This window comes from Mus pahari, unplaced genomic scaffold, assembly GCF_900095145.1.
Source record: "Mus pahari unplaced genomic scaffold, PAHARI_EIJ_v1.1 scaffold_12006_1, whole genome shotgun sequence".
Classification (NCBI taxonomy): Eukaryota; Metazoa; Chordata; class Mammalia; order Rodentia; family Muridae; genus Mus; species Mus pahari.
The window spans coordinates 8,085-20,856 of NW_018392426.1; the positions used below are offsets into that span (position 1 = coordinate 8,085).

The 12,772-nt window shown below is 40.9% G+C and overlaps 2 protein-coding genes across 3 annotated transcripts in view; both read left to right on the top strand.

Moving 5' to 3' along the window:
- The first annotated feature begins 4,325 nt into the window (after window positions 1-4,325).
- LOC110315007 (interferon-inducible GTPase 1-like) lies at window positions 4,326-12,722 on the top strand. Of its 2 annotated transcripts, XM_029534685.1 has the most exons (3): window positions 4,406-4,492; window positions 7,627-7,741; window positions 11,016-12,722. In XM_029534685.1, exon 3 carries the CDS (start codon window positions 11,037-11,039, stop codon window positions 12,270-12,272), a length of 1,236 nt encoding a protein of 411 aa, XP_029390545.1. In that variant the 5' UTR covers window positions 4,406-4,492; window positions 7,627-7,741; window positions 11,016-11,036; the 3' UTR covers window positions 12,273-12,722. The 2 variants fall into 2 exon arrangements, with proteins under 2 accessions (XP_021044838.1, XP_029390545.1); XM_021189179.2 differs by lacking the exon at window positions 7,627-7,741 and having other exon boundaries at window positions 4,326-4,492.
- The window catches only part of LOC110315006 (interferon-inducible GTPase 1-like), a gene marked incomplete at its 3' end in the record, with an annotated part of 10,176 nt that continues 1,813 nt past the window's right edge, over window positions 4,410-12,772 (top strand). Inside the window, exon 1 of the mRNA XM_021189178.2 lies at window positions 4,410-4,492. The remainder of the gene's footprint in view (window positions 4,493-12,772) is intronic.

The following is a 12,772-nucleotide window of genomic DNA, read 5'->3' on the forward strand; positions in this document are numbered from 1 at the left end:
ACAATTTCGTCTGACAGCTTGAGATGGCATGGTGTATTCTTGGTTATCAAAATCCTTGTGTAGTGTGGGGTTTTTAATTGGTGAATGTTCACAATGTGGGGAAAGCATGGTAATACTGTATAATCTCAGTTACCCAAGCGTGTGTGTGCTTGCAGGATCTAGAACGACACATCGAGCTGAGCCACTTGTGACTGGGTGACTTTGTTCTTGCTTTCTTGTGTTTTGTTTCCTGTAAAGCATATACAAAAAAAAAAAAAAAAAAAAAAAAAAAAAAAAATGAAAGCTTCTTTAAACAACAAACAAACAAACCAAAACAAAACAAAAAACTAAACTTGTATCTGAACAAAGAATTCCCAAAAGAAGAAAAAACAACAGACATACAAAGGCTAAGAAATACTACAAAAAACGTTTATCATCCATAACAATTAGGGAAATGCAAACCAAACATTACAGGCTCAATTTACCTAATCAGAACAGCAAAGCCAACAAAGCAACAGACAAATGCAGAAAGTGGATGCAGGAAAGACAGAAGAACTCTCAACCTCTGCTGATGGAATTGCAAACTGGTGATGCCACTCTGGAAATTGGTATGGGGAATTCTCAAAAATAAAATCAAAATTAATCATTATATAATCCAGCTATACCACTCCTTGGCATGTGCCCAAAGGACTCCACATCCTGCTCCACCCATGCTTTCTCAGCTGCAGTGGGATGACTCAGTCGGAGTCCCTCAACCCACGGGACAAATCAGGGTCCCAGTACTCAGGTAGGCAAGGAGTCGATGAGTGAAAAACATACATGAACACAAGGGAGTGCTGGATCTACATGTACTTTTGCAAAGCAAGCACCAGACTTATATTACAGAAGATTATAAGGAAGTTAGGTGATACATTAAGGTCATCTGATGCATAATCACTCTTTACACAAAACAGAGAAATGCATGCATAAAATCTGGCAGGAACCAGGCAGTGTTCACAACTGAGATAAAAATCAGCCCTACCTAAGGTCAGCTTATTCCTAGAAGCCAGGGGCAAGGGTGTTATGTCCTTGCTGTAGTTCCAATTCTACTCTGTTGTATAATCCACCTTCTCCCTAAGCCATTGTAAATTCCTGTATGTGGGAATGACTCAGCTGTTATTCTAAGTATTTAATCTAGTTCCTTCTTAGACCATAACCCACCTTCTGCCTAGGCCATTGTAAACTCCTGCATATGGGAGTGACTTAGTTGTTATTTTAAGTATCTGTAGGAAACCTCCATTTGTCAGAGGAGCCCACTAACTTTCTTCTAATATATAATGTAGGCCGCCATACATGACTGTAATGGGAATTACACGTTTACTTTTTAGAACTTGCCCTGACATTTCTACTCTAATTCAGTAAGCTGCAACACCTGATTTCCTTCACTATCTCTCTTTCAACACTGGAGGCATTTCGTCTGAATTAGTAACATTCTTACGAAATTCAAAGCCAAAGTTTGGCTCAACATTGCTTAGGATATTGGAATACTGGTAGAGGCCAGGAAGCAATGTTCAATCTAACTTAGCTATTTGTCAAATCATCCTAGGAGGCATTTATAATAAAACAATACTGAAAGAAAGCACACAAAACACTTCACTAGACTTTCACAAAGACATATCTGGGCCATATGGTGTTATGGGACACCAAAGATTCCAGGAAAACAGTTTCCATGAAACTTTTAGCCTCAGGACTGTGGCCAAGCTTTTGGACTTGTCACACAAACTCCACTGGAGTAGGTATGGCACTCGGCCATGTTCGTTGCTGCTGTAACCACAATAGCAAGGAAATAAAAACAAGATAAATAAATTTCAACCACTTAGTAGATGATGAAAGTGTGGTGTGTCACAATGTGGAATACTATTGATCTGTTTTTAAAAAAATGAAATCATCAACATTGCAAGTAAATGGATGGAACTAGAAAAGTTCATATTGAATAATATGATACAGACCCAGAAGGAAAAATGCTTCATATTCTCTCTCTCATTTGGTGACCATTACCAGTTTACTTGTCTGAATGAAAATGGCCCCTGTAAACTCAGGGAGTAGCATTGTTAAAGGTGTGGCCTTGTTGGAGTAGGTGTGGTCTTGTTGGAGAAAGTGGGTCACTGCATATCACCATTTCCCCACCATGTATCCTACCACGACAGTGATGAACTAAATCCCTGAATTGAAAGCCAGAACCAGTTAAATGTGTTCTTATAGAGTTCCCATGGGCATGGCATCTACTCACAGCAATAGAACCCCTAATTAAGACAGCCTCTATTTCTTATATTGACTATGGGGCCACTGATTGGTGACTGAAGGTTTGGAGGTTTAAATGATCAGTAGGATATTTTCCCTGCAAAGGCCAGGTCCTTCATTTCCTCCCTGAGCACCACCAGATAAAGAGGAAGGAGGAAGAGGAGGAGGGAAAGAAAAGAGACTGTTGAGATCCTCATATTATCATAATAATCCTCACCAGCACATCCTGAGTTAAAAGAACCATTACAAACACCGATCTTCAGTGGCCCCCAAATAAAAATGTGATATGTGTGTGTGTTATAGTGAGAGATTTATTTGTGTGTGTGTGTGTGTGTGTGTGTGCACATGCACCTTTGTGAGTCTATCACCACCATGTGTGTAGAGGGGACAGCAGAGGTCAGAGAGAATCAGGTTCTATGGAATTGGAGTCACACATAGTTCTCAGTCACCTGTTAGTGGTGCTGGAAAACACACCCCAGGGTCCTCTGCAAGAACAGTAAATGCTCTTAATGATGGACCTATCTCTCCAGTGCCCACAACATGTATTTTTATTAGGGTTAGGCTCATGACCTGACCTTACTTGAGATCTATCCAGATCTTTCTTGAGGTGCACATCAGACAACAGACTGGATTATGATTAATCACAGTCATTGTCCCTCACTTGATTCGAGGCAAGGAAAACAAGTTTGTGTAAAAGCTTTGCTTTATCCACAAAGGTTGCTTTTACCATATGGAAAGCTTCAATTAATCAATGCCTGAATGACAATAATTTTTAAATGATGGAAAATATTTCCTCTATGCTGGATAGTTTTGTGTCAACTTGACACAAGCTATAGTTGTCTGAGAGGAGGGAACCTCAGTTGAGGAAGTGTCTCCAGAAGATCTAGCTATAAACACACAAGCACATGGGGGCCTTTTCTTCATTAGTGATTGATGGGGGACAGCCCAGCCCATTGTGGGTGGGGATATAATCCTGCATTGTTAATCCTGGCTTTACTGATGAACAGTGATGCGGAAGTGTAATCCAGTTAACTCTTCCCTCCTCTGGACTCCTCANTCATAGTGTTTCATCACAGCAGTGATAAGCCTAAGACACCATCCTATGTGATTTGGGGCAAATGACTTAATTGTTAAGAGTCTCAGTTACTTTTGTTAAAATGTTAATAAACACCACCCACTCCTGGATTTGTAGAGAATTGTAGAAAAGGGAGTCTAGATATCCATGTATGCAGTCCTGATAAGCTGTGTACCTTCACCCTGACTTTCCAACAGTGACTCTCTTCTCATTCCCAATGGTCCAGTTCTCCAACCAGTCCACTACCATAGTGCGAATGACTAAAGAATATGGCACCCTAATAGGGTCAAATAGGATTGTAGTCAGAGGGCAAAACTGGGGGAAGGGATGAGACTAAAACTGGCAGTGGCACAGGACCCAGGAATTATGCTATGTCACTTCAACTCAGGATGTGTTTGTGGAATCAGGAGTTAATTGTGATGTGTGTGAGATGAACCACCAAAAGCACCTTGGGGAGGAAAGGAGTTTATTTGGATTTATACTTCCAGATCACTGTTAATCATTCAAAGAAAATAGGACAGAAACCTGGAGAAGGAGCTGAAGGTCATGAAGGGCTGCTGCTTACTGGCTTGCTCAGCCTGCTATATTATAGACTCCAGGAGCACCAGCTCAAGGATGACACCACCCACAATGATCTGCACCCTCCCTCATCAATCACTAATTANGCAAATGTCCCATAGGCTTGCCTGCAGCCCAATCTTAGGAAAACATTTTCTTAACTGAGGTTCCCTCCTCGAATGACTTTAGCTTATGTCAAGTTAACATAAAACAGTCTAGTGTGCAGGTAAGAAGGACAAGAGTTCTAAGGGGTCATTGAGGTTCTTCCAACCTAGGCAGTTAAATTGTTTCTAGAGATGTTGTCACTTTCTAGAGTGGTGTCAGTACAGGTTTGTTTTTAACACAGTTTCTACTTACTAGAAACAGCTCCTTTAGAGGAATGAAAGCTAGTTTAGTTTCACTTTCCTGTTCCTGGAAAAGCCTGGTATTCTAGAAGCACCCTCCCCTGTGATTGGCTAGCACACTCTGAAGGGGAGACAAAAGCCAGCAGAGTTTAAAAATTCTGTCCAATTTTCTTGCCTCTGCTGAAGAAGCAGAAATAGACCTCAAGCTATTCCTCTCTGGAGCAGTGTGTACATTCACTGGACACAGGATTTTCTGGTAACTCAGCATTCAGATCTGATTACTCTCTATCANCTTCTCTTTCCTCAGTAGCCTCTGAGTAACAAGACATTTAGAGACATGGCCTCAGAGCTGGGGTCCTCAGTGGGGAAGCCACGGGGCTTGGAGTGGAGGTAGTGAGGACTTGTTTATAGATGTTCTTTAGACAGACCTAATCTGAATGACCTAACTATTATTTAAAACTGACCCAGTTTGTTGGACGGGTGGTTTGCTTCTTTGTTCTCCACTCCCTGTAGCAAATGAAAATGAAACTTGAAAAATATGTGTTATGGAATGTCACTACAGAATATATGAAAATTGTTGTGTCTGGATCCTGTTAAGTCCTAGCACTATTTTCTTGCCTCTCTCCATCTAGTGCAGCAGAATTACTGTAAACTCCAGTGGAAGCTAGGCTGGAGGAAAAGATGCCCCACTGTGCAATGTTTCTGCTATAACCTGCTGGGGAGCAATTTTAGGATTTGTTTNTTTGTTTTGTTTTTAAAATATTTCTATTTACTCTATGAAGATGTCATACGTGTATATAATACTTTGATCATCTTCCCCCATCTTTCCTCTCTTTTCTTACTCATATTCTCTCTGGGACTCTTCCCCTTCCCAATGACTGCCACTCTGTTTTCTTGCCTTTTTGTTTAAATACTCCACTGATTGCAGGGTTGCTTGTATGTTCTAGATGTACATTTTTACTTGATTATGGGCAACTTTCTAGTAGCTACATCTCTAAAAAGAAAAAAAAAAAGACATTCCCTCCCCCACCAGGCATAATTCTTACATTAATCTACTATATCCTTGACTAAGGATAAGGCCTCCTCTGCCCCTAGTCTCATGAATGCTAAAATATTGACAGGATAGATCTCATGTAAGTGTTTACATTATGGCTCTGATGAATGTTATCTTAATTAAATTCTACTTTTGCAAGCGAAACCAAATGCATATCAAGAACTTAAAGGAACCTCGATATAAGCAAGACTCAATTTTTAGATTTGTTTCAGTGAAGTGATCTGTGACCTTGGGAATTTTTAAAACCCTTTAACAACCTATGGGCTTTTTTAGCTTTTACAAAATATTTGTGGCAGATTATACTTCGGGATTTTAGTTTGTTTCACTCCTCACCCTGGAGCCATCCTCATAGAATGGAACCAATTTACAAGCTAAAATTCCTTTTCTTCAACATTTTCTTTAAAAATGTATCCTCCTACTTATGACCTTTTAAGCACCTTTTCTCTTACTTATTGACTCCTGTTTTTATTTTTTTAATACTGTAAAGCGTAATGATATAAATAAACAACTAAGGTATTTGTTGCCTCAAAGACCTGACAGGGTTGAAATGAATGCTTTATCATAGGGTCATAAGTATATTTAGACCAATTTGTCAGACCAGGCCCCATGTAGCTGTTTTCAAAAATGAGGTTTTATCTCCTATTGCAACAGTTAGGGCTCTAGAAAGAAGAAGAAAACAGAACACACAGATACATTAAAACAGAGGCCATGAAACTCATATCCTCAGAGGACAAAAGAGAATAGATGTGTGCAGTTAAATTAGAAGTCAGATGTGTTTTATCTTGAAACATTTATAAATACTAAGAAAGAAAAACAAATCTGTGGATGCTGCTCTGGGTAGTGTCTGTGCCCAGTTTTATTGGTTATGCTATTGTCCTGTGGCAGTGCAGACTCAGAGATGAGCCTCCATTGTTTCTGAGTGGGAATAACTTATAGGGAATTAATCTTAATAGTTCTTGCTGCAATCTGCCTCAGGGAAACAAAGCATTATAACATTTAAGAGACAATTATTAACCCAATTGGCCAGTAGCCCAGGAAGAATACACATTAGCAATGCTGAAGGCAGCCTCACCTTTTACCAACAAATCTAAGTTATTTCTCAAAGATTTATTTATTATGCGAACTAAAATGCACTTTGAGCTACTCTACCAGTTATAATTTAGCTTAATGCCTACCTCAAGGCAATTTGGTGGCCATAAGCAGTATATGAGCATAAGCATGCATGTAGACATGACACAACATACACATGCATGAAAATATGCATCAAACACGTTTTAAGAAAACCAAAAGAATTCTTATGTTAAATTTATCATGTCAGGATTTTTTTTTTAAGTCTTCTACTCCATATTTCTACGTAAGCTTCCATCTTAAATCTGTTCTTTAAAAGTTTTAACTTTCAGTTGAAGAAACTTAGAAAACTTATATCCTGGTATGTAGCCATTACCTTAAATGAGATAACTAAACAGGAAGTGGTATGACACTGGGGGATTGGGGTGTTGGGAGAGTAACACTAGTCAACATGCAAACTCTTTAGTTGAAATTTAACTTCAGTGTTTACAGGACTGAGGCACAAAATCACATTTCTGGATGATCTGGAACATGAAAAGGAAACCATCCAATCAATAAAACAAAAACGAAGTACACACACACACACACACACACACACACACACACACACACACACACTGAATATGTTTATCCTTTATGCAGATCTATAGGATGAGAAATTCCATCTCCTTATCATCAGGAAAGATGCAGGTCTGGGGTTCAAGAAGCATGGGGTAGGTAAGGGGGTGTGAGGGCTGTAGACAGACAGGCAGACAACAGCACAGCAGAGGCTCTAAGATCAAACACATGTGGCAGAGTGGAAAAATCCCTTCTAGGGTCCCATAGAAAGAAGAGAGGTTGTGTGCCATGTGACTGATGAGGAGCCTGTAGTGTGTGCTCTCACTCAAGCAGTCTATGAGAGTATGAAGAGCAAGAATCTAAAGGTAAGGTGATTTTAGTCATGGAGACTTATCATTCCTGAAATTATCACAATTCATTCTAAATGTGGTTGTTTTACAAAATGATGTGGCCCTGACTAAACTTTAGATTGCTAGAAGTTAGACCCAGAATTGCTTCCAATCCCCTCAGACCTCCTTTGAGGCTTTCATAGTCAAGTTTCCCTGACTAGCCTCCCACTCAGATGAAGGAGACTCCTGTGAGTCTCCATGAAGACTGAATGGACAAAAATGTCAGTTCTCCAGACCCCAGGCTCATGATGCAATCTCAAACCTGTGTTTGACACTCTCTGTGCTTCCCTGATCTATCTGGTCTTTCTCCCTCTATCACAGAACTGTTGGCCGGCTCAAGGTCTGGCAACATTGGTAAGACTGGAAGAACTTCTGAAGATTCAGAGGCAACAAAGCGTTCTCAGGACTCCCTGACTGTGTGCCAGCTGAAATCCAGGTCCCTGAGACACTCCCCTTCCCTGTTTTATTTCCCACAGTGCAGAGGGGTCTTTCGTGAAATAGGAAAATAAAAGCTTTCATATGGGTACTACCAATGTGTGGCCTGATCCACTAAGTCCAACTCTTAGTGCAAAGCCAACATAAACAAGCCAAATAGGACACCGTGGAGAAATACTTAGTACCTGAATCAGGCAAAGCTGGTACAGGAGTCATTTCCAAAGTAAAGCTCTAACTCACTCCCCAACAAAGGAAGCATNGGAATTTTATTTAGGGGGTCCATACATCTTCATATAGAGGTGTGTGACCTTTCAGGCATAAGCATTTTAGGATTACAGTCCCTGAGCATGCTCACTTGAAAGTGATGGACAGAACTCCCTCTCAGAATCCTCAGCTGTCACAATAACATTTTAGCTGACAATAAAGGAAAGGATGGCTTGAGGGAGCTGAGTGAAGGCCTCTGTCCATGAAGGTGCCTGCCCTGTGTAGTCAGGAACAGATTGACACTTGCTCTTGTCCTTTCCTATCATCCTTACATGGAGGCTGACATCACATGACTGCACAACATTCAGGAGTCACAAACATTTTACAGGAATGCCAACAGCTTTAATGACTTTCCATCTCATGTTAGCTCCCTGTGTCCAAATTTTTTGGGTGCCATTTTTGTTTTTCAAAACAGGGTTTCTCTGCTTCTGCTTGCTGCTCTGGCTGTCCTGGAACTCACTCTGTAGACCAGGCTGGCCTAAAACTAACAGAGACCTGCCTACCTCTGCCTGTGAAGGGTTGGGATTAAAGTCATGCCATCAATGCTGGCTTCTGTTCAGATTTTGTATGAACCCAAGGAAGAGTGTCTGGTGGCATCTGAGGGTAGAGAGTGTATTCTTTGCTCATAGCATCTGCCTCCTGGGTTCCAGGACTCCGTGGGCTATGGAATGCTACCTAAAATACTCCNTGGCATCCTGATTGCTGTAGAACTCAGTTATACATGNNCTTCTACATCTGTTGTCCCCATAGTAGCTGATCCAATACCTACCAGTCCTCCTTTTCCCACTGGGATATTCATAAAGTCAACCTCTGGATATAGCCCAAGTGTCAATACAGAGTGTCAAATCCAAGTTTCAGGAGTTAGTATTATCTAAANCAACTCAGCCTTGACTACTCTTTCTCCTGACTCCTGCATATGTTGNCTGTGTTCATTTGTAATGCTGCAGGTACCCTGCTTGTACCATCTGTGAACCAAGCATCCGCCAGCNTGGGTGATGTCCCTTACAGTACTTNACCTGGCTTGGCTGCTGTTATTCAGGGAAGCTAGGTATCTTCAAAGGAAACNAAACATATCTTCGTGTCTTTGGTGACTGGACAGGCAGACATTAAACCCCATATAAATATACATTGCATTTTGCAAAATTTGGTCCCATTCCTCCTTAGAAAGAGGCTTGGCCATTGACCTTCAATCGAACTCTATTGAGAAAGTGTTGTATATTACAGATCAGGCTGGATCCATTAATAAATGTTTAAATGGAGAGACTTCAGTAAAACAGCAAATTCAGAATGTTGAATAGCCTGAGCAGATAAATAAGGAACTGTGCTGCTTGTGGACGTTGTACATCGTGGTGCGCACTAGGCTCCGCACCACGATGTACAACGTCCACAAGCAGCAACAGCTTTAATGACTTTCCATCTCATGTTAGCTTCCTGTGTCCAAATTTTTTGGGTGCCATTTTTGTTTTACAAAACAGGGTTTCTCTGCTTCTGCTGCTCTGGCTNTCCTGGAACTCACTCTGTAGACCAGGCTGGCCTAAAACTCACAGAGATCTGCCTACCTCTGCCTGTGAAGGGTTGGGATTAAAGTCATGCCATCACTGCNGGCTTCTGTTCAGATTTTGTATGAACCCAAGGAAGAGTGTCTGGTGGCATCTGAGGGTAGAGAGTGTATACTTTGCTCATAGCATCTGCCTCCTGGGTTCCAGGACTCTGTGGGCTATGGAATGATATCTAAAATACTCCCTGGCATCCTGATTGCTGTAGAACTCAGTTATACATGATCTTCTACATCTGTTGTCCCCATAGTAGCTGATCCAATACTTACCAGTCCTCCTTTCCCACAGGGATATTCATAAAGTCAACCTCTGGATATAGCCCAAGTGTCAATACAGAGTGTCAAATACAAGTTTCAGGGGTTAGTATTATCTAAATCAACTCAGCCTTGACTACTCTTTCTCCTGACTCCTGCATATGTTGCCTGTGTTCATTTGTAATGCTGCAGGTACCCTGCTTGTACCATCTGTGAACCAAGCATCCGCCAGCATGGGTGATGTCCCTTACAGTACTTTACCTGGCTTGGCTGCTGTTACTCAGCGAAGCTAGGTATCTTCACAGGAAACCAAACATCTTCGTGACTTTGGTGACTGGACAGAAAGCTACTAAACCCCATATAAATATGCATTACATTTTGCAAAGTTTGGTCCCATTCCTCCTTAGAAATTGGCTTGGCCATTGGCCTTCAATCCAACTCTATTGGGAAAGTGTTGTAAATTACAGATCAGGTTGGGTCCATTAATAAATATTCAAATGAAGAGACTTGAGTAAAACAGCAAATTCAGAATATTGAATAGACTAGGTAGATAAATAAGGATCTGTGTGACAACCAGAAGCCACAAAGTAGAAGGGACTGTTACCAGGTCTAAGCAGATGGAACAGAAAGAGTAAGGAAATATCTTCCTTTAAAATATCATAAGAACTGAACAGTTCACAAAGGCCAAATAGCATAGATTATAAAGCATGATGGACACAGTTTTACAGACATGGAGCCCAAGTAGGGCAGTGGGGAGCCCATGACCAGGTACAGCTGAATTACACTGGAAGCAGGAAGGGGAGGGACCTCTGCTGGTGTGGTCTACACGTCACAGAGGACAGATGAGCCTGAAAGGTAAAATGGACTTGTGAAGAGACAGTGGAGAATAAGCCATTAAAGTCTCATGTGATGGTCTCAGCTACCTGCAGAAAGAATGACCCTACTCTGTCACTCATAGATGAAACCTAGAGTAGCCAATCTCATAGAAGTGAAAAGGAGGGTGGTAGTCTGCCAGACTGTGGGAAGAGTGAAACTGGATAATGTTAGGCAAAGTCCCAATTGTGTAAAGTGAACATGGGGGAGTTTGAATGCATAATTACAACCACTGAGAATGGTGTATGTAGCAATGTGCTTGAAATTTGCTACCATGAAAATCTGAAATTCCATGCACACCCTCTTTGTTCTCCCTTCTTTCTTCCAGTGCCTTTATTTGCTTGCAGTCATGGGCCAGCTGTTATCTTCACTTTTGAGTGCATTCTATGAGTTGGCCTCCAGATTTACTGATTTTTTTAACACATTTAAGAAAGACGATGTAATCATTCCTCAGGCCTGCATCACTTCGTTTGAATCAAACATGAGAAAAGGGAACATTCAGGGAGCAATCTCTGTAGTCCGTGATGCATTAAAAGAAATCGATAGTACCTGTCTCAACATTGCTGTCACCGGGGAGACTGGATCAGGGAAGTCTAGCTTCATCAATACCCTGAGAGGCATTGGACCTGAAGAGGAAGGTGCAGCTGAAACGGGGGTGGTGGGGGTAACCATGGAGAGACAACCATACAAACACCCCAATATACCCAATGTGGTTTTTTGGGACCTGCCTGGGATTGGAACCGCAAAGTTCCAACCAGACACTTACCTGGAGAAAATGAAGTTCGACGAGTATGACTTCTTCATTATTGTTTCGGCCACTCGCTTCAGTAAAAATGATATAGACCTTGCCAAAGCAATCAGCATGATGAAGAAGGAATTCTACTTCGTGAGAACCAAGGTGGACTCTGACTTAAAAAACGAAGAGGATTTCAAACCTAAATATTTTGATAGTAAAAAGGTCCTGCAGGACATTCGTCTTAACTGTGTGAACAACTTTAGGGAAAATGGCATTGCTGAGCCACCTATCTTCCTGGTCTCTAACAAAAATGTTTATCACTATGACTTCCCCATCCTGATGGACAGGCTGATGAACGATCTTCCTGTCTACAAGAGACATAATTTTATGCTCTCCTTACCCAATATTACCGATTCAGTCATTGAAAAGAAGCAGCAATGTCTGAAGCAGAGGATTTGGCTGGAAGGCTTTGCAGCTGACCTACTGAGTATCATCCCTTCACTGAACTTCTTGGACAGTGATTTGGAGACTCTGGAGAAAAGCATGAAGTTCTACCGCACTGCGTTTGGAGTGGATGACAGATCCTTGCAGAGCTTGGCTAGGTACTTGAATATACCAGTGGATCAGGTGGAAGCCATGATGAAATCTCCTGCCATGTTCAAACCTACAGATGAAGAAACTATACAAGAAAGGCTTTCAAGATATGCTCGGGAGTTCTGTTTGACTAATGGGTACTTAGTTACTAAAAATCATTATTTTAGAGAAATATTCTACATGAAATTTTATTTCCTTGGCATCGTGGCTGAGGATGCTAAAACTCTTTTCAAACAGATATGTTTAAGAAACTAGTTGCTTTCTAATTAGACTGAAGTCCTGTCACTTTCACAAAAATCAGAGTCAATGACAGAAAAACAGGACTCTGATACTGTTAAACAATATGTTGCGTTTATCCAGGTTATTCAGTCTTTATCCATATTTACTGATTATGTATCCATATTAGCTAAAGCAAGGGGATCAGATATGTATAAATAAACTGATAACTAAAAACTATCCCCTCACTTTGAGAGGTGATGGATGATTATCCAGATAATTAGATCTAATGGATATGCAGTAAACATTCTTTGTTGTAAACTTCAATTTCAATTTGTGATTTGATTTCATGTATAAACTTGTGCTGAACTTTTAACATGTGATCATGCATTCAGAAAGATGTGTAAGCACTGAGGACAAAGAAATGAAGAGAAGAAAATGTCCCTTCCCCACTTAGGATCTTTCTGCTTTCCCCTCTTCTTAGCTTTCGTAGGAAACTTTTTACAATGTACTAATAGGCTATAATCACTTTTCAAAGT